Consider the following 19,388-nt stretch of genomic DNA (forward strand, 5'->3'; position numbering starts at 1 on the left):
CCGAGGCACGTTTCCCCTCCTTTTTACCCCGGAATCTCCAATTTCAATTTATCAACTCTTGATTCATTCATAAATCCGACAAGATAGCCTTGTCATCGTTATCATCATTTCTCCATAATGCCTCCTAATTTCCAGCCGGCGACGGCGGAAAGTGGGACTTTCACTGAGCCTGCTCCGTTGGAGAATACCTACACGTCCGATATCAGTCTCCAACGCAGTCTTCAATGTGAGTCGGTCATCTTTATACTCCATTGATGTCAGAAATGCTTATTATCAGGGTATATACCATCCGAACTGCGTTCTAATGAGTCTCATTTCATCCAACTCGGTGCTGAGGCCGTCTCTGATCAGATTCGTGAATGGAGTGCTGATGCTGAACGGAACCCGCCATATGTTAAGAGTCACAACGTCTGGGGCAAACGATATGACTATGACCGTCTTTATACAACAGAAGGATGGAAACAACTCGGGAAATGGGGCGCCCGCAACAGGATCGTTTCGGCTGGTTATGATACATCTCTCGGTTTACACCGACGGATTGTCCAATATGGCTTGTAAGATTGACGTATCCAGCCAGACCATCTTTCTTCGTCTTAGCTATTAATTTGAATCTAGAAACTACCTATACTCTCCCTCATCAGGTCTTTATTCCTGTCCGATCAGTATGACGGATGGTGCTGCGTTTGTTCTCGCCCCTAGGCTTAAGGGTATACCCGCAGACCATCCATTCCACATGGTTTTCAAAGGACTCACCTCGGAAGGGAACGACCATTGGACATCAGGACAATGGATGTCGGAGCGTCCAGGCGGCAGCGATGTTCAAAATACCGAAACATGGGCAACTTATTCGCCATTGCCGACTAAAGGAGGAGACGCTTTGGGAGAAGGAGAATACCTGATCAACGGATTCAAGTTCTTTTCTTCGGCCACCGATGCCAATGTTGCACTTCTTTTGGCCAAAACACCATCAGGCAAACTTTCCACGTTCCTCGCGCCGCTCCGTCGGACAGAAGTTGGGGAGGATGGAGTTTCTCGTCAAGTATCGAATGGCGTTCGGATTCACAGATTGAAGAATAAGATGGGCACCAAAGAGTTACCCACAGCAGAACTTGAACTTAAAGACATGCGCGCGCACTTGGTCGGTGAAGTTGATCAAGGCATCGTCACAATCGCTCCTTTGTTAAATGTGACGAGAATTCACACCTTTATCGGGTCTCTATCTGGTTTCCGCCGAGCTTTGAGCATCACAAAGAGCTTTGCAAAATCCAGGTCAACCGTCGGAGAGCCATTATGGCTAATTCCCATGCACCTCCGGCTCTTGGCTGACCTAGAAGTGAAGCATCGTGCTGGTATGAACCTTGCCTTCTTCACCATCGCAGTGATGGGGTTGGTGGAGAACAAGGTATCCGAGCCTTCAGAACTGGCACATCTCCCACAACCAGGCAAAGAGGCAAACGTGGTCTTCCGCACCTTAACAGCTGCCGCGAAGGCTGTTTTGAGCAAGATGTCTATTCTTGGGATCCAGGAATGCCAGGAAGCTATGGGAGGTGTAGGCTATATGGATGAGCCAGATGAGCCGGAATTCAATATCTCTCGAATTTTGCGGACGGCGTTGGTCAATAGCATCTGGGAAGGAACAAGTAATGTTCTAGCCAGTGAAATGGTCCGCTTTCTCATCAAAAGCAATCACCTGGATATCTTTACGGCCTGGGTTGATCGTATGATGGGACTGATTCGTGAAGAGAGAATCCGTACAGGGTTGGTCACTGCCTGGTCAATACTACGTGAACGCTTTTCCCCAAAGAACAGTTCCCCTGCCGCGATTCTGGCTGATGCACGACGCTACATGCTTACTCTCACCTGGATTATCTGTGGTGCGCTCTTGGCTCTAGATGCAGAGCGAGATAATGATGCCGTGAGCATGGAAATGGCTCAACGTTGGGTTTTGGACGTGGAGGGTGGTGTTGGGGATAATGTTTTCCTCGATATCATTGCTATTTCTTCGAGTAATCGCGGATATGACCCTGAAGGAGAGAGACATGCTCAATGGGATTGTAGAATCGCATGGGGCATAGAGCTGCCGGCTCAGCGAGCAGTTGGTCATCGCTCGTTGCAGAACAACTCCAAGCTATAAGTATTGATTTAATACCCTGGAATAGTATGTCACCTTGAATATTCATAACTTATTTATTTGCTAGTAGCAATGGACTAGGGTAAGCTTTATCTGAATTAAATCGAATTTTCATTAACAATTTGATGACAATTTAATGACAATTTTCCAAGTTCCTGGAAGATTCCAGTAACTTGGTGTACCATGTACAGTAAGCAGATGTATGGTCGAGTGCAAACAGTGCAAACACTCCATTCAGGCAGATCATCTTCAAGTTGAAATCTCGCCGCGTTCAAAAGTTATCTTTCACGTTAACAATTACATTTCTCGTGCTTGCTTGCTCATTTTCTCATTTATTACCCACTAACTAAGAAGTCTCAAGAAGCCCAATAATTTTCCCGCACCACCTACTCCCTGGATACAACGTCTGCAATAAACGCGACTTCGATCACCGCACTCACTCCAGCAACCAACTCCAGCTTTGAAGCTCTTTTGAAGCTAACTCTGACGAGCACATTACATACGATCCCATCATGGCCGCGGACGTCCACAGTACCGCCGCGCATATCCTGTCCGCCGAACCTACACGAGACCCTAGCTTCAATGAATTCTCCTTCTCCCCTTTCCTCCGCAAAAGCTTTGGCTTCGGTCTCGCCAGCGATGTTCCCGTTTGCAAAGCCTATAGTGAAGGCCACTGTCCTCTTGGACCAGCCTGTCCTGACCGACATCCTACACCCTCGCGCGTAACGACATCTACAACCACTGCCTCCGGGCTGGCCCCATCTACAACGCATGGCTCACTTGTCTGCAAACATTTCTTGAAAGGATTGTGTAAGAAGGGCGTGAAATGCGAATATCTGCATGAGTACAACCTTCGTCGTATGCCCGAATGCCAATCGTTCTCGCGATCAGGATATTGCCCTAATGGCGATGACTGTCTCTACCAACATGTTCGGGAAGAGGCCCGACTCCCACCATGTGAGCACTACGATCGAGGGTTCTGTGAGTTGGGCCCGCTCTGCGCCAAACGACACGTCCGGCGTCGACTCTGCCTGTATTACCTTGCGGGATTCTGTCCGGAAGGTAAGGGGTGCGCCAATGCCCACCCACGATGGTCGGAGAATCTCCCACGGCCTACGATGAAAACGGAAAAGACAGAGGAAGAATTGGAATACGAGCGAGCATTAATTCGGGAAGAACAAGAGCGTGAGAAGGAGCGAGAACGAGAATGGCGGAGTGAACGAGGCCGTGGTGGGGGGTTCATGCGGGGCCGATATCGCGGACGAGGAAGAGGATAATTCGATAATCCATGGTGCAGCGAGAGAGAGAGAGAGAGAGAGAGAGTTAACTAGACTGGATTATACCATAGTACTACTATGTACATACTACTATATGTATGTACTATGTATGTACTATGTATATTGACTGTGCCCAGTTGGGAATAGTTGATCCCTTTTTTTATACTTTTGGCTTGCTTTGTTGATCTATTTTTGTATGGATGATTCTGTCGGAGGAGACACACCGATGGGCCTCGAGATACCCTGATTTACTTATGTATTTTTCCAGAATTTACTTCAATTTTTATGTTTCTGTAATCAACTTGTGTACTGTAATTCACCATGAATAGTATTTCAAGTCCATGACATCATGATATTTCTACAGTATTATCCAGTGTACAATTGTAAGATTGTAGAATTGTCCTTCTCTTCTAATTTTCTTCCAGTTTTTAATTGAGGGGCATATTCCATCTCACCCACATTTCTCGCAATTTTAGCTTGAGTAAATGGGGGATAGTCTCAAATAAGCGCGCCTTTTGGCTTGCAGAATATGAAGTGTTCATTTGTCAGAAATCAGTCAGATTCGACTAAAACGTATAAATCCGGAGTGGATCACGGAATTATGCTGAGTTAACCAATGATCTTCCACAATTGCTCTGTAATGGATGACTGATGCTGAACTGCTCGATTACTACATTGTTCGACCTTCAACTGGATCTGGTGGTCTATTTAACCCTTCCTTTCCCTCTTCTTCTTCATTCCTTTTTTTTTGTTTTCCCTTAATCATCCTCATACTTTCCTCCCATTTATTCATCTTAACTTCTAATATCCTAAATTCTTCACCATGGCTCCCAAGGTTGCTATCATCTTTGTATGTTAATCCCCCCCCGCCTCCTCTTCTCCTCCTCCACACCCCACTTTGGATCATTTTAGCTTACATTCCGGTTTTTGTCCTACAGTACTCCCTCTATGGCCACATTGTCAAGCTGGCCGAGGCCGAGAAGAAGGGCATTGAGTCCGCTGGCGGCCAGGTCGACATCTTCCAGTACGTCCGATTCTTGGTTCTCCTACTAGTCTCCATACATTATCTATGGATCATGCATTGTAGATCATTATCTACCGTTGCGATCCAAATTCCGCGCAAATTATTTCAATTTTCACTTTGACTAACATATATACCTTCCTGCAGGATCGCTGAGACTCTATCCGATGAGGTCCTGACCAAGATGCACGCTCCCGCCAAGACCAGCTACCCCATTGCTGAGCCCGACACTCTGCTGCAGTACGATGCCGTTCTGTTCGGTATCCCTACTCGCTATGGTAACTTCCCTGCCCAGTGGAAGACCTTCTGGGACAAGACCGGTGGTATCTGGGCCACTGGTGGTTACTGGGGCAAGTATGCCGGTCTTTTCGTCTCCACCGGTACCCTCGGTGGTGGTCAAGAGTCCACTGCCATTGCTGCCATGAGCACCCTCGCTCACCACGGTTTCCTCTACGTCCCTCTGGGTTACAAGACCACCTTCGGTCAGCTGGCCAACTTGGAGGAGATCCACGGAGGTAGCGCCTGGGGTGCCGGTACCTTCGCTGGTGCCGATGGTTCCCGCCAGCCTACTGCTCTTGAGCTCTCTATCGCCGAGGCTCAGGGTAAGGCTTTCTACGAGCACGTCTCCAAGGTCAACCACCAGTGACTGCATGGTAGTACCGAGTCGAAGCCCGAGGACTCGGCTCCTGCTTCCGGCGCGGCGGCACAAAAGTCTGCTCAGCCCGCGGCGCGACAGGAGACTGGCCAGGAATCCAAGAAAGAGAAGAGTAATGAAGGGCCTTGTGGTTTGCCCAAGAAGTGTGCTATCATGTAATGGGCTGAACCGTTTCTCTTCATTCTTTCTTTTCTTTTCTCGGGTGATTCCTGCGGCGTTCTCGTCGGCGTTTCCACATTTTACGATTCCTATGGGTTGATGAACCTCCTCATCAGAGGATTAAATTAAATATCTTGATCAAATGATACTAAATACCAATATTTGCGTCGCAGTCGTATCCAACTCATTGTAAATAACTTGGAGGCTATGTATATATCTTTGAACATTAGAATGTTCCGAAGTACAAGTCGGCTTGCATTAGTTTGAAGCACCCTCTCTTCTTGTCAGCCTTGTGATAGGTGGAGTAGCTGATAAACCAGGGCGAACCGCTCTAATAAAGTGGGCGATGGATGAAAGCGGTCAACCATTGTGTTTCAAACTTATGAAATCCTCTTATATAGAGAAACGCAATTCACATTCAGCATATTCCTGCTCGTAATGCGTAGAAAAAAAACCCCCTGTTTGTAATATCTGAATTTTCCAAAGTTATGACAAATAGCATTTAGCTTGTTCATTCGACTAGGTTCGATCGATTGCTGCGAATGGCAAAGTGTATTCTTTGTCCGGCAGTATCTTTACCGCTCTGTGGTTCCGCCCGCCTGTGACGTTACTGCTGAAGCTCCAAACTCCAGCTTCAATTCCGCTTGTTCCACATTCACTTCTTTGCGCTATGTGGCGGTGATCATATCGACACTCATCTCATTTCTTTGCCCACGACTCATTATCTTTGATAGCGTACACCATGGCATCCCGACCCATCTTGCTACGGTTTGAGAGCCGAAATGGCCAGTTCCGATTCACAGTCAATCCACAGGACTCTTTCCCTTCTTTGCAAGAAAAGGTATGTTACAATACCTCCTGGACACCTTTTGGGCAAATTGATACCGCATAGAAAGAAAGAGAGAGAAATTAACTAAATGGGATATAGATTGTTGAACATCTGCCCTCAGACGCCAACCCGAGTTCCATCACTTTATCAAATAAGCCAATAGGCACCGGTGGGGAGGAAAGAGAGCTAGTTGCTTTGCAGGGGGTCTCAATCGATCAAGTAGGCCTGAAGTATGTACCTTGGCAAAAGGCAATATACGATTACTCGCATGGCATCGCTGACATGAAATAGACACGGAGATAAGCTCTTCATCGGGTATCAAGAGAATGCAGTCAACCAAAATGGTCCCTCCAACGGAGTCACATCTACTAGCGGCGAGCGCCGGCTAAATGGCGCTGCTATCACGCAGGAACAAACTATTCCCATCCGCCCACAACCAACCTCCACCAACGAAGCTCACATTCAAAACCCATGGGATGTGGTCAGGCAGTCTCCGTTGGACGACCTCTTGGATCGTAAGGATGGAAAAATCAAGCGCAACCAAGACCAGAGGATGTGCAAGCATGGTCCTCGGGGAATGTGCGATTACTGCATGCCGCTTGAACCTTACGACTCGAAGTATCTGTCCGAAAAGAAAATTAAGCATCTTTCATTTCACTCTTATCTGCGCAAAATCAATGCGGCCACCAACAAGCCCGAGGCAGGCAGCTCTTTCATGCCACCACTGAGTGAGCCTTTCTATCGAGTACGAAGTGATTGCCCGTCTGGACACCCGCAATGGCCGGAGGGCATTTGCACCAAGTGTCAGCCCAGCGCAATCAGTTTGCAGCCTCAGGAATTCCGCATGGTCGACCACGTTGAATTCGCCACGCCCGACTTGATCAATTCCCTGTTGGATTTCTGGCGGAAGTCCGGTGCTCAACGGCTGGGCTTCCTTTACGGAACTTACGAGGAATACACCGAGGTTCCTCTCGGTGTAAAAGCTGTGGTCCAGGCCATTTACGAGCCTCCGCAGGTCGGAGAAGTGGATGGTGTCACATTGCATGAATGGCAGAATGAGCAAGAAGTTGATGAAGTTGCTCATCTTTGTGGTCTCCAGAAAGTTGGTGTTATCTTCACTGACCTTCTTGATGCAGGCCGTGGTGATGGAACTGTGATTTGCAAGCGCCATATCGATTCTTACTACCTATCCTCGCTGGAAATTGCCTTTGCTTCACGCTTGCAAGCACAGAACCCCAAGGCCACGAAATGGAGCAGGACTGGGCGATTCGGCTCTGACTTCGTAACATGCGTCCTTAGCGGCGACGATACAGGGGCCATTGCCGTGAGCTCATATCAAGCAACAATATCGGCTGTTGAGATGACTCGAGCCAATATCACCGAGCCCTCGGCAGAACCCTCAGTGATGCTAGTTCAATCGGAAGAAGATACAGATGAAGGTAGCAAAACTCGGTATATCCCCGAGGTTTTCTTCCGTCGCATCAACGAATACGGTGCAAGCGTCCAAGAAAATGCTAAACCGAGCTTCCCTGTCGATTTCTTACTCGTCACACTTACACACGGTTTTCCAACCGAGTCTTCCCCTGTTTTCACCAACAGTAGTTTCCCCATCGAGAACCGCGAAGTCATCGGCGAAAGCCAAGAACTGCGCCACATCGCCCAAAAGCTCATGTCCGAAGACCCTAATAAGGCCATCCAGGGTGTCTCCGACTTCCATCTTCTCTGCTTCCTCCATGGACTTTCCACATTCAACAAGGTTAGTAAACAGTCCACCGAAAATTGCCTTTCCCTTCAGTACTCAGATTGACAATGATTCCAGGACGAGGAAGCCCTCCTTTGTCGCGTTGCGACTACCCACGCCCCAGCGGATGGAATGCAGCTGTTGAATACGTCCGGCTGGGCAACATTGATGACTATCCTTCAGGAGAGTGGTGAGCGGCCCCCCTAAGCGTTCCTGGCCCACTGCGGTCGAAACTTCTCGTTCGAATCCCCCCAGTGGGAAGCGGCGGTATCCTTCCCCTGCCCATCTCCCCCGATCCATGTCCCCCCGGTCCGACAGTGATCAGCTTGCTAAGAGGTTTAAGGGCGCTAGTCTAGATTGATTGGCTTTTGCATCCTGTCGTCCGATCGATCCTCGATACCTCGTCTATCTGCCTTCTCATCCCTCTACTCCGACATACCATACCTTTTCTCAATCTCGGGGATAGCGTTCAATGCACGCCCATTCTATCCGTTTGAATCGCAATATCCCATCTTTTTCTAGTTTCTACTCTCTTATGTCACAGGCGAGCTTTTCAATTGCTCTATGGGTTAGAGTGGGGTGGCTCAGGTCAAGGTGATAATCAATTTTGAGACCGGAGCCTTTCTAGTATTTCCATTTCTCTCTGTTTACGAACAATATTCATGGAATAACGCAGCGGCTTTTATGGCATTTATAAGCCAAAAAAAACATTATGCTCAATTTGTTTCTTCTTTCGACACGTATTATTAATTTTGATAATTCTGCTGGCTGCGCCGCTGTTCTCTAGGGGTAGATTGTAGGGGCGTTTTGTAAATTATTGAGACAAGATCAATAGTAACTAGTAGTATACAAGTAAATACAATGAATTAGAATCACAATTTGACGGGTAATGCTCCTCATAATTCAGATTGATCAAACAGAAACCCACTGTTCTAGGAAAAGCCTTATCGATGTGCTCGACTAGCCTCGACAATTTCTCGCAGACGTTTCTCCAAAACTTGTCGACCCTCACCGGTAGTCCATACCTCATGCGGTGCGTCATGAACCACATCCCAAGAGACGAGTTTATTTGTTATATGAGAAAGATCTTCTTGACGCTCAGCCCAAATAGGATCCTTTCGAACTTTCTGCCCTGAACTGACAACGACCAACGGTGTTTCTCCCATTTGAATGTGACGGGCTGATTGAACCTCAGCAGCTGTCATAGTGACTGCCACGAGATTCTCCTGCAATTTAGCTTTGATGAACTTGCCAGTCTGGTAAGCAGATCTTCCAATGACCCGGTCTTCGCGTGTACGGCCGCGAATGATAGCCCCGGCAAGGCGATCAAGTCCTAATGGAGAGAGAACGCCGCGAAGCCAAAGCATAAACCCCCTTCCTGGTTGTCCTATAGCATCGAGATATCCTTCATGTAGAGGGTCGATTAGGAATATGCCGCTCACTTCAAGCAAGTGCCGACTGGCAAACAGACGAGAATAGAGGCTGCCGACTCCAGCAGATACAACAACCCAAGGACCAGACTCATCAGCTAGAGCCAGAGCCTCCGAGAGGACGTCTGCTGACATTCCTGCTGAATGTGGAGATGGGGCATTCTCAGACCATGCCAGTCCTGGTCGGTCCCAGTAACAATATCTATTTATGATACCGTTCTGGTAAGCATCATCAATAAACGGCTGCAAGCTGTGCTCGACAGGACCTCCACCCCCTTCGAGCAGTATCGTGGGTTGGTCTGGGTCTTCGGTGGTGCGATTGCCAATACAATGAAGGTGAACTTTGAATGTATCACCATGGACACTGTACATTTTTCCACGGGGCTCCAGCGACGCATCTCGAGCGCGTAAAATCAGTGTTGCCGTGAAAAGAATAACGGCGAGTCCGAAGATAATCAGGATGATCATCTGGCATAGCACGGCGAGCCACTCTCGTAAAGACCTTCTGGTCTCTTCACGGCCGGTCAAGCGCTCTTCTTCCTCTCTCTTGCCCCATGTCACTGTTCTGTTCTGAATTATCTGGTATGCAGAGACTATGGTGGCCCAGACAACTGAGGCAATTCCGACCCAGCCTTCCTCCAGTCGAATCAATGGGACCGACACTATGATGATCATATTGACCAAAAGAAGAAGGGAGAGTATACATCCCCAGATGGTCATCTGCTTAGATGGAACCGCAAAGAACAGTAAACCTAGTACCAGATATCCGACGGTGAGAGTTACATAGGAGAAAGCGAAGAACCCCGACCCGCGGGTGTGAATGAGCGGAGGGCTGACGAATATTGACACCAAGAGGAAAGTCCACCAGATGAATGTGATACCCAGTGCAAAAAGTGATAAGGCACGCAGGGCGCGTACAGTCCATAGGTTGTATGGGGAAACCTGGTGTAACTATGGTTAGTGACGTACGAAGGCAAACCCAGGTAGAGATCAAGTTTATACTTACTGCGGGATCATCTGGGCTCAAGAGATTATGGCCATCCTCTCGTGGAAGCAGACTCGTCCGTTCAGTGGGCTCTTGATTGAATACATGACCTTGATCATCTCGATGATTGTTCTCTTCGCGATCTTGATCCTGCGACTGCGGGCGATCGGGGTCGTCCCTCTTGGAGCTGCTCCACAGGGAGACCATCCTCGACGATAAATAGGTGACGGTGGAATGATGTGTTGGTCACTTTTCAGAGGAGAAAGAGAGAAAGAATATGGTGAAGAGGTCAAAGAAAAAGAAGAATAAGCTCGAATGACTAAGGAACTCTCGTTCCTGCCGTTTGGGACAAATTCCAAGAAAAGAAAATCCACGGAAGGAACGACTGGGGTGATCTACACGATAAGATAGTGAATGACGTCATGCATTAAATCCGGGCAGCTCAAAACCCCGCGAGATGCTCAAATTACACAAAAAGAGAAATATATTGGAAATATACCAATGATATTACTGTTGCAGCTATTATCACATCCACCTATTTGATTACATCCATTGTACACTATAAAAGAAGATGGCCCATGGTTGTGGAAGAATTCCGAGATAACTAGATATGGTGGACGGGTCGAGCAGTGCTATACATAGTTTTGAGGGAGTATAGTTCTTGAATTGAAAGGATTATTGTACATTACTACTAGTAATTGGGTAGGAGTATCAATAAGACACCCGCCGCTCCCAGAAGCGATCTACTGCTAGTAGATCTCAAAATAATACTTCGAGATCGTTGATATAATAATAAAGGGCCCAGGCTCCAAACGATATAGTTATAGCTACGTAGCTTCATACAGGTGGAGCTAGGTACTACCAGTTACAGGCATCTACATGATGTAGATAGGTATCTACATACAACCAGTAACATAGCAAGGACTGGTAAAACAACTTACTTTTTATCCAAATTGACAACCTTGTCAATTTTGAGATACTATCTAGGTTAGTAACCACTACTAGTGCCCGCTAACTAGTTAGTATATCGGGAGTATAGGGAGTATAGTGGAACATTCCAGGATCCTCCGAGCATTGCCTCATATCAAGATTGACTTTGATTCTTTCCTCTGTCAGAATATACACAATTGGTACTTCTATTATTTCTTCTCTACACAATTAATATTTTTCATAAACCGCTATTTCAGCATCGATATGCAATCACTGCGAAATCCTATTCTCCCCCGAAATGGCTACTGTCGCCTTAGTCAGCAAACCAGTTGGTTAACTAGCTACCAGTAAATAGATTGACCCTCAAAACGCGACATGATCATTGGACTATCTTCTGGTATATATTGTCTTCTGACATCAAGGTAGATAGATTTCTTTCATATAATTTGACCAGCCCGCGCAGACCAAAGCACGGGGAAAAGCATTGACGGATCAATCTCCGATCTCCAGTCGCGGTGGACTTTCCATTGCCAATTGCCCCTCCACGGAATACGCCGTCCCCCACCTCCGCGCGCACCCCCATGAGCGAGTTACAGAAATCGTTCGCCAAGTCTAAATTGGCCAAATTGCCGACGGAGGCTCCAGTATTCGACACAATGGCTAGCCCCGAAGCAATTCGAGAAGAGGATGGCTCATCGGCTTCTTCGGTCTCCTCGACCGGCACGCTAATGCCATCCCCCACGCGGCATCTATTTGCCCGAAAGACTTCAGGGTCCGTGGCTCCCCTAGAACTCAACTTGATAAAGCTCCGGACCTTGTGATGAGAGTCTAGTACTCATATGCCATATCTTCTAGGGGACCCCAATCATCTACATGGTCTGATTTTTTCACTCAGGAACTATTCTTTCCTGAACAGCATGACGACATCCATATCACCCATCATGTCTATTTGACACCCCCATCAACAACGGGGCCTCTCTTTGTGATGCATCATGGCGCAGGCTCATCTGGTCTTTCATTTGCCACTTGTGCAGAGGAGATTCGCAAAATAATTCCTAAGGCGGGAATTCTTTCTCTTGATGCACGAGGTCATGGGCGAACAATAATGACGACAACTTCAACTCCACTGGACAATGACGCTCCATCTATGGCGGCAGCTGCCCAGTGCGAATCTAACAGTCAGATTGAACTCAACCTAAGTCTCGAGACACTTAGTCGTGATCTTGTCTTCGTCATTCGTCAAACACAAGCAAAAATGGGATGGGAGACTCTACCCGATATTGTCCTTGTGGGTCATAGTCTTGGAGGCGCGGTGATCGTCGACGTAGCGAAGAATGGCGAATTAGGCTCTAAACTGCTTGCATATGCCGTTTTGGATGTAGTCGAGGGTGAATTATCCATCAGCTCTCATCATAACTAAATTCTAACCCTATTTCTAGGTTCTGCCATGGACGCTCTCCAGAGTATGGAGCAATATCTTTCTACACGCCCAACTAGATTTCCCTCCTTGGAATCAGGGATTGAGTGGCAGTATGTGAGATCATCTTGCCCATGTCAATTGTCAAATAACCAGTACTGATCAAGCTCATAGCACTCGCTCTCGTACAATTCGCAATACGGCATCTGCACGGGCATCAGTCCCATCTTTGATATATGAAGAAGACCAAGAAGCCACCGATCCATCTCGTCCATGGGTGTGGCGCACCAACCTTTCCGCAACAAAGCCATTTTGGGAGAATTGGTTTGTTGGACTTAGTCGGAAATTCCTCGACGCGCGAGGAGGCAAGCTGTTGCTGCTGGCCGGAACAGATCGATTGGACAAAGAGCTGATGATAGGGCAAATGCAGGGTATGACATTACCTTCAAAAAAATTCACACTACCCAGACAATTTGGCTGATCATGCTGATTCACGATAACGCAGGCAAATACCAACTCCAGGTCTTCCCGGAGGCGGGCCATTTCATTCAAGAGGACCAGCCTGTCAAAACGGCACAGGTATTGGTGGATTTCTATAAGCGAAACGACCGGAGCGCATTGGTGCTTCCTCCGAAGGTGGCAGATATGCAAGCTGCTGCTGCTATGAAGAATAGCAACGGACCATCTGGCAAAGGTAATATATTAAAATAGAACGGGGGTTGTCAGAAGCCGATTCCCAGCAACGAAACGGTTATTTATTGTTATTGCCCCGTTGAAAGTCAGACAAAGCCTTAGCGTTCACCAGGTGACCGAAGATCTACAACCACAACCGCCAACTATCTGGTAGCTGGTCAGTGGTATTGGCGTACTAGCTAGGGCTAGTAGGATAACGCCCTCATTTGGCAAGGCTGGGTATTGGAAGTCGGAGCTATTCACTACTATGAGAAGCATGTAAACAAATCATCATTATCATATCAATTTTATCAAACTTAGATAGTTGAATAAATTACAAGCCAAAACGAGGAAATCGGCCAACAAGGCCAGAATGCAAAGGCTTTGAAACTCTTGAAATCAAAGAAATCAAACCCTAGAACGAAGCCGCCATGCCTTAACTCCAGAGATCAACATTCACATCCCGAACGCCGTCGGAATATTTTCTTTCGATGAGAAGCAGTTGAAGGCATATTGTAACAAAGGTGTTTCGAGAGAAAGGTCGAGCAAAAAACAAGGGTATTAGCGCCGCTGATGATAAGTAGCTGGTCACTCGAAGTATCAGGAGAATGCACCATAGCCATCTTAAGGAAGATAGGCTCCGCCGGCGACTACCAGGTTCATGTTGGTGAACTTGACCTTGTACACTGGACTCTTCTTGGTAGGGAAAGCACTGATCTGGTCTGGCGTGACTACGACATCCTTGCCCTTTTTCTTCTTACTTTGGCCTGGAGCGGTAGCTGGAGCATTCCCGGCATCAAGTTTGGTACCGGTACCTCCTTCACCAATCACTCGCCCAGGATCTTGAGGCGCGGCGACATCCCATACGCGGACTGTCCCGTCAGCACCGGCAGAAACTAGAACGTTTGATTCAACACTCCAGCTCATAGACCAGATGCCACCCTTTCCGTGACCGCGCATGCGTTTCAACAGACGACCGGGCGCTAGATCCCATAGGAAGATTGACCCTTGGTCATCAGCCGACGCCAAAAGCTTTCCGTCCCGACTGCACTCCATGGCAGTGATATTTCCGGTATGGCCAGTGAACATGCGCACAGCGTTACCGGTGGTGACTGCCCACATACGGACAGTATGGTCAGAGCTTGCGGTGAATACATAGGCGGAGTTGGGGTGGAAGCAGACGACATCGACGTCTTGGTCGTGACCAGCAAAGATACGTTGTTGGCGGATGTGATCCGTGACCCAGAGGCGGGCGGTACGATCATTACCTCCAGTCACAAAGTAATGACCAAAAGGTCCCCAACGAATGTCCCAGACAGGGCGGTCGTGACCCTTATACACGACCATACATTGCCAGGTATCAAGAGACCATAGACGGACGGTCTTATCTGCGGACGAAGAAAGGAGCCAGCGAACATTGGTAGGTACGTAATCGTCCCCAGTAGCACTCTCGTTCCTGGGGGTGGATGGGGCAAAAGCAACCGCGTAGACAGGACCTGCGTGTCCAATGAGCCGTCGAGAGTTGGCCGGAGGCATATCATCCAATTCCGGGTATGCAGCTTGAATATTCTTGCCATCCAAACTCCAGATACGAATGTAAGAGTGTGCAGAACCGGCAGCAACAAGCATATTGTCATCCGAGAAATCGATGCAGTTGATTCTGTATACATGTCAGTGAAGTGAATTCACAGAGTATGAGTTTTTACTAGAGACTGACCCATCATATGTGTTATGGAAAGTGAACATGCACACACTGACACCTGGTCCTACGCCACCAGTACGGCCGTCCAGCTTATAACGGTCTCGGTTCTCCTTGACTTTCATAACCTCCATGGCCACGTCTCGAGCAGTAGAAGGCGGGAATGGAATATCAGCACGTGTGGGAGCTTCTTCCTCCTCCTCTTTTTTAATCATTTGATCAAACTCTTGCGTGAATGTGTTCTTGCCAGCCATGGGAGGTTCCTTGGCGTCTTCATCGGCCAGTTCTGCACGAACATCTTCCTCCATGACTTGTTCCATTGGCATCTTCCCTAACCTCAGTCTCGGCAGAGTACCCGCCATGGCGGGGTTATCACCAGTGTAAGCTGAACCGGGGTGATGGCCGGGGATACCTTCATCTTCGGAGGGGAAACTCTGACCAGCTCCAATCTGGCCCAGCATAGCAGCGAAACTAAATCGGTCATCAGCAGCACGGTCCATAGTTTTGATGACACAGTAGCTGCTGAGGATGGCATTCATGACAGAGCCACCCTCCTTTTCTTTGCTCTCCAGGAATTGAAGGAGATTTGTGTAAGCTGGGTTACTCAAGACAATCCGATATTTATTGTTGCGGTAAAGGTTTGCAGTCGAATTACCCTGAACATGCTCGGGTAGACTGATTGGCTCAAAGACACGAATATCATCCGTATGTTCAGGAAGGAACATGTTCTTATTGGTTTCAAAGAATTGCTTGGCATCCTGGGGATAGAAAGATGTGACCATGTTCAAAAATGAGTAGACAAAAAGTGGCCACAGGACGCGACGAAGCTCGGGCTGGATAATGGTCAATATGAAAAAGTGCTCTCTGGTGCTTCAAATATGCAATCATCATACCTTGTACAGATCCAAGTTTTCTTCGACCCATGTTTTCAGCAAGTCAAAGCCCTGTTTAAATTTGGGACGAGCGTCTTCGCCAAGAGGAGGTAAGGGTCGTCCATCTATTTCTTGATTTGCCGACTCCATGCGAAGCATGGCCTCAGTACGGCTATATCCCTTCTTGGCTAAATAGTCGATGACCTGGAGACGGATTTTGAGTCAGCTTATGAGAATAATAGTGCGCTGAAAACAACAATGAAAACAAACAACGCCTGGTCCATCGGGATTCTCAATGATGTATGAAGCAATCAGAGAGATGATCGGAGGCTGAGAAGTGCAATGATGGCCTGGAAGTGGCAATTCTGCATTCTGCTGGTCCTGAGCAGAAGCCCTCAATGATGCTGGGGCTTGAGAGGGAGTATCCACATTTCTTGAAGCCCGTGTCTGCCGACTTGAACGCTTCTTTGGCTGTCGGCGACGGCTCGACAAGAAAGTACTTCGGGGAGCCATAGTCAAAGAGCCAGTTCGATTTGGAGATAGAAGTAAAGACAATTCGGGAGTAGAAAGGTGAATATGAGCAAGTGTGGAGTGGTAGAATAGAGTAGATGGTAAAGTTGAAGTGAGCATATAAGCTCGAGTGGTTGGAGGATGAGGTCAACGAGTATCTGCTTCAGTCGCAGAGCATTTGATACCCTGTTGATGTGACAGCCAGCCAATCGAGCTCAGCTGAAGTGTGGAGATTGGGAATGTCCTCAGTCTTTTCCCTTCATACTCTTTCTCCATTTCAAAGGCCTGTCCGCGTGAAGTTGTCGTTGGAAGTGGGAACCCAAGAAGCAGTAAAAAAAGGCAAAGGATGGACCAGAAAATTGAACTTTGAAGTACACGCGACACTGCCGGGGCAATTGCAAGATGAACAAAGTATTCATATGGATACTCACGATTTGATTCAGGTTTTGCTGTGACATCGCACCACTCTGCGGTGGAGGTGGACCAGGCGTAGGTGCATGCTGCACTGGAGTTCCAGACAAAGGCTGCTGTGAAGACATGTTCATATTGCCTCCATTCGCACCAGGTCCCATGCTGCCGCTACGCGGCGCGGGACTAGGAGCGCCTCCGGGCGCAGACATGGCGATCGCTTCAGGCGAAGACAGTTGTCCCGGTACAATATACCTGATAATGTCCGGACGGACAGGATGTCGTGAAGGACCGAATTATAGAAGATTGCGCAAGTTGCGTGAAATCAAGACTGGCTTTGAAGTTGGGCGCGACCCGCTCAGCCCTTTCTGGGGATTCCACGTGATCGCGGCAACAGCGTATCTTCGCCGGCGAACAACTTCATTTCTTTTTTTATATTTCACAGTTTGGAGAAAATCATACAACAAATACCTTATTTATGACTACTCAGACTTGATATTTACCGAGAAACTCCCCTCTCAACCCTTGGCCTTCCCTCCTTATCTCCAACTCAAGCACAATGACCGAAGAAGCACCTCCCCCACAAACCTTTAGCTCCGCAGACCGAATCCGCCAGCTCAATGACATTGACAGGGTAAGGACTATGAGGCTCATTATAGTCAACAGGTATATTGATGTGGCGGCTCATACTGATACTATGCTACCAGGATGTCGCTCAGCTCATTAACTCCGCCGGTCTAGCCATCCAAGCTCTCACAAACACAAAGCCCACTGCGGATTCAGACGCCCACAATGCAGGAAATGCCTCTTTGGAAGCCCATAAAACACAATTCAAAGAAGCCACGTCGAAATACTTTGCCCTCCTATCATCAATTGACGTGCGACTCCGAAGACAACTTTACGCTCTAGAAGAGGCCTCCGTGATGGGCACCGATACCCCTCAGCAAACTAATGCGGCAACATCGAGCGGAGTGGGCAGTACCGGTACCAGTGCTGGAGCTGGAGTTGGAGCTGGAGCTGCCAATCCTCTTGATATCAGTTGGTTGAACAGTCGAAAGGATACCGTGGGCAAGGACAAAGAGGCAGAGCTCTGGACGGCTGCTCGGGAATTCGTGGCGAATCTGGATCAGAAATCAGGAGACGAATCCCAATTTGTGGCAGAATCGGAGAAAATGCAGGTTGATTAAGGACGCCTGTTGGATGGAATGCTTATGACTATACTTGATACCCCTAAGCCAGTCTTACTGGTTACATACTATTTTCTCAGTTCAATCTGAGATCTAGAAGATGTAAACTACTTGGCAGTGTTTGTCCCGAGTCCAATTATATGGACTATATTCGCGCAATGTTCAAAAAGCTAAAGCTGTGCAAAGAACGCAACAATAGGCTGTCTCGCATGGACTCCTGAGCCACTAGCGCGACAATACCGAACTCTATCAAAAACCTATTTCTGCATGGACTTGATCATTTCCAGCTGTGCCGCCCGGTCCCGATTCGTCTCAGAAAGAGGAGCCAGACCTATTGAGAAAGAATATGGGTTAATATATCGTGATTCAAGTCGTGTTCCGGAGACAAGCCACTTACTGCGCAGTTCACCAACAACGTCTTTGGACTTGCCGAAGTAAACCTCCTCTACAAAAGGCAATTTGATTAGCATTTCCCAAATCCAACTCTCGACTGAAATGATAGGACATACGTAGCAAGTTCCGCATCTTCAATTCCATATCCTCAACCAATCTACCCACATTGGCAATGTGGCTTGCATCCCCCTGTTCAACAGGTAGATCCGCCTCGACCTGTCGGGTCATATTACCGCTCAGGTCCATGTCACCGAGAGCCTCGCTTTGGTTAGCGAGGTGAAGAATAACAGTGCTGGTAAGCTTGTAATGAGACGAGCGGGCACGGTCAGTAGCTTCGAAAACGTGAATGCTGTCCCACTCGCCAGAGCTCTGAGATCCGGGGGTGACGCCTAGAATACAGGATGTATTAGCTGTTTGTCCAACTTCCAAATATGTACGATATGACCTCACCCTTCTTCAGAAGAACAACACCGGCAAATCCATCATCCAAATCCCAAAAGTAAACACTCCCAACTCCGCCTTCGTAGTACAGTTCCCGGTAAACATCAAAGGCCTCATTCGCCGCAACCTCTAGCTTGCGCACCTTCTCACTGGGCACAGTGCCATCATCTAGCGGGGGGTCGAACTCATTACTCCATGGTGACCGGTAGCTATCACCGTCACGGTTGTAATCGCAGAGTAGGTAGTCCCGGTTGGTTTGCGGGCAGCGACGAATTTCCAGGGGCTGGTCGACGGAGGAGAGAAGATCCTCTTGGAGATCTGGGACGATCGAGTTGATTGCATTCAGGTTCTTCTTGGTATCGCGCGGGTTCAGACGTCGGAGAAGGTCGCTAGAAAGAGGAGGGGTCGGTCAGCTAGGTGATACCTCTCCATGCACATCAGGCGGGGTTGCAGGCAGGCTGATTGCCGCGAGGTACATCGACGATTTTGTATGCTTGCAATTGGATATGATTATGTGTGGACTACTTACAGCGCGCTGTCAAACTGTTGATCGGCCATGGTGGAGGATGGAGGGGGAGGAGGGATGTGAAGCTTGGAGTATCTTCCGGCGGGCAATGTTGATGGTCGGAGG

At 48.1% G+C, this 19,388-nt stretch overlaps 9 protein-coding genes across 9 annotated transcripts; 6 read left to right on the top strand and 3 right to left on the bottom strand.

Moving 5' to 3' along the window:
* Positions 1 to 117: 117 nt before the first annotated feature.
* On the top strand, positions 118 to 2,134 carry N7469_007704 (putative acyl-CoA dehydrogenase; the record flags this gene model as incomplete). Its single annotated transcript, XM_056646622.1, has 3 exons — positions 118 to 226; positions 278 to 554; positions 616 to 2,134. 3 exons carry the CDS (start codon positions 118 to 120, stop codon positions 2,132 to 2,134), a joined length of 1,905 nt encoding a protein of 634 aa, XP_056498173.1.
* A 509-nt stretch (positions 2,135 to 2,643) lies between these two features.
* yth1 (cleavage polyadenylation factor RNA-binding subunit YTH1) lies at positions 2,644 to 3,408 on the top strand (the record flags this gene model as incomplete). Its single annotated transcript, XM_056646623.1, has 1 exon — positions 2,644 to 3,408. One exon carries the CDS (start codon positions 2,644 to 2,646, stop codon positions 3,406 to 3,408), a length of 765 nt encoding a protein of 254 aa, XP_056498174.1.
* Positions 3,409 to 4,231: 823 nt separating this feature from the next.
* pst2 (putative NADH-quinone oxidoreductase Pst2) lies at positions 4,232 to 5,243 on the top strand (the record flags this gene model as incomplete). Its single annotated transcript, XM_056646624.1, is given in 4 exon segments — positions 4,232 to 4,258; positions 4,347 to 4,432; positions 4,577 to 5,071; positions 5,087 to 5,243. 4 exon segments carry the CDS (start codon positions 4,232 to 4,234, stop codon positions 5,241 to 5,243), a joined length of 765 nt encoding a protein of 254 aa, XP_056498175.1.
* Positions 5,244 to 5,985: 742 nt separating this feature from the next.
* On the top strand, positions 5,986 to 8,020 carry npl4 (nuclear protein localization protein 4; the record flags this gene model as incomplete). Its single annotated transcript, XM_056646625.1, has 4 exons — positions 5,986 to 6,084; positions 6,172 to 6,302; positions 6,364 to 7,828; positions 7,892 to 8,020. 4 exons carry the CDS (start codon positions 5,986 to 5,988, stop codon positions 8,018 to 8,020), a joined length of 1,824 nt encoding a protein of 607 aa, XP_056498176.1.
* A 737-nt stretch (positions 8,021 to 8,757) lies between these two features.
* On the bottom strand, positions 8,758 to 10,435 carry N7469_007708 (DUF2417 domain-containing alpha/beta hydrolase; the record flags this gene model as incomplete). Its single annotated transcript, XM_056646626.1, has 2 exons — positions 8,758 to 10,185; positions 10,250 to 10,435. 2 exons carry the CDS (start codon positions 10,433 to 10,435, stop codon positions 8,758 to 8,760), a joined length of 1,614 nt encoding a protein of 537 aa, XP_056498177.1.
* A 1,304-nt stretch (positions 10,436 to 11,739) lies between these two features.
* On the top strand, positions 11,740 to 13,286 carry ppe1 (putative ribosomal protein/carboxylic ester hydrolase (Ppe1); the record flags this gene model as incomplete). Its single annotated transcript, XM_056646627.1, has 5 exons — positions 11,740 to 11,930; positions 12,014 to 12,546; positions 12,598 to 12,688; positions 12,750 to 13,006; positions 13,081 to 13,286. The coding sequence occupies 5 exons, from the start codon at positions 11,740 to 11,742 to the stop codon at positions 13,284 to 13,286; spliced, it is 1,278 nt and encodes a 425-aa protein (XP_056498178.1).
* A 585-nt stretch (positions 13,287 to 13,871) lies between these two features.
* On the bottom strand, positions 13,872 to 16,948 carry N7469_007710 (putative transcription initiation factor TFIID subunit; the record flags this gene model as incomplete). Its single annotated transcript, XM_056646628.1, has 4 exons — positions 13,872 to 14,907; positions 14,965 to 15,779; positions 15,840 to 16,022; positions 16,760 to 16,948. The coding sequence occupies 4 exons, from the start codon at positions 16,946 to 16,948 to the stop codon at positions 13,872 to 13,874; spliced, it is 2,223 nt and encodes a 740-aa protein (XP_056498179.1).
* Positions 16,949 to 17,295: 347 nt separating this feature from the next.
* N7469_007711 (mediator of RNA polymerase II transcription subunit 11) lies at positions 17,296 to 17,923 on the top strand (the record flags this gene model as incomplete). Its single annotated transcript, XM_056646629.1, has 2 exons — positions 17,296 to 17,370; positions 17,444 to 17,923. The coding sequence occupies 2 exons, from the start codon at positions 17,296 to 17,298 to the stop codon at positions 17,921 to 17,923; spliced, it is 555 nt and encodes a 184-aa protein (XP_056498180.1).
* A 257-nt stretch (positions 17,924 to 18,180) lies between these two features.
* On the bottom strand, positions 18,181 to 19,315 carry cap2 (F-actin-capping protein subunit beta; the record flags this gene model as incomplete). Its single annotated transcript, XM_056646630.1, has 5 exons — positions 18,181 to 18,254; positions 18,321 to 18,368; positions 18,433 to 18,705; positions 18,767 to 19,146; positions 19,287 to 19,315. The coding sequence occupies 5 exons, from the start codon at positions 19,313 to 19,315 to the stop codon at positions 18,181 to 18,183; spliced, it is 804 nt and encodes a 267-aa protein (XP_056498181.1).
* Positions 19,316 to 19,388: the final 73 nt, after the last annotated feature.

This window comes from Penicillium citrinum (assembly GCF_028827155.1).
Source record: "Penicillium citrinum strain IBT 23319 chromosome Unknown utg000007l:1.0-2040159.0:1.0-2041076.0, whole genome shotgun sequence".
In the NCBI taxonomy this organism is placed as follows: Eukaryota; Fungi; Ascomycota; class Eurotiomycetes; order Eurotiales; family Aspergillaceae; genus Penicillium; species Penicillium citrinum.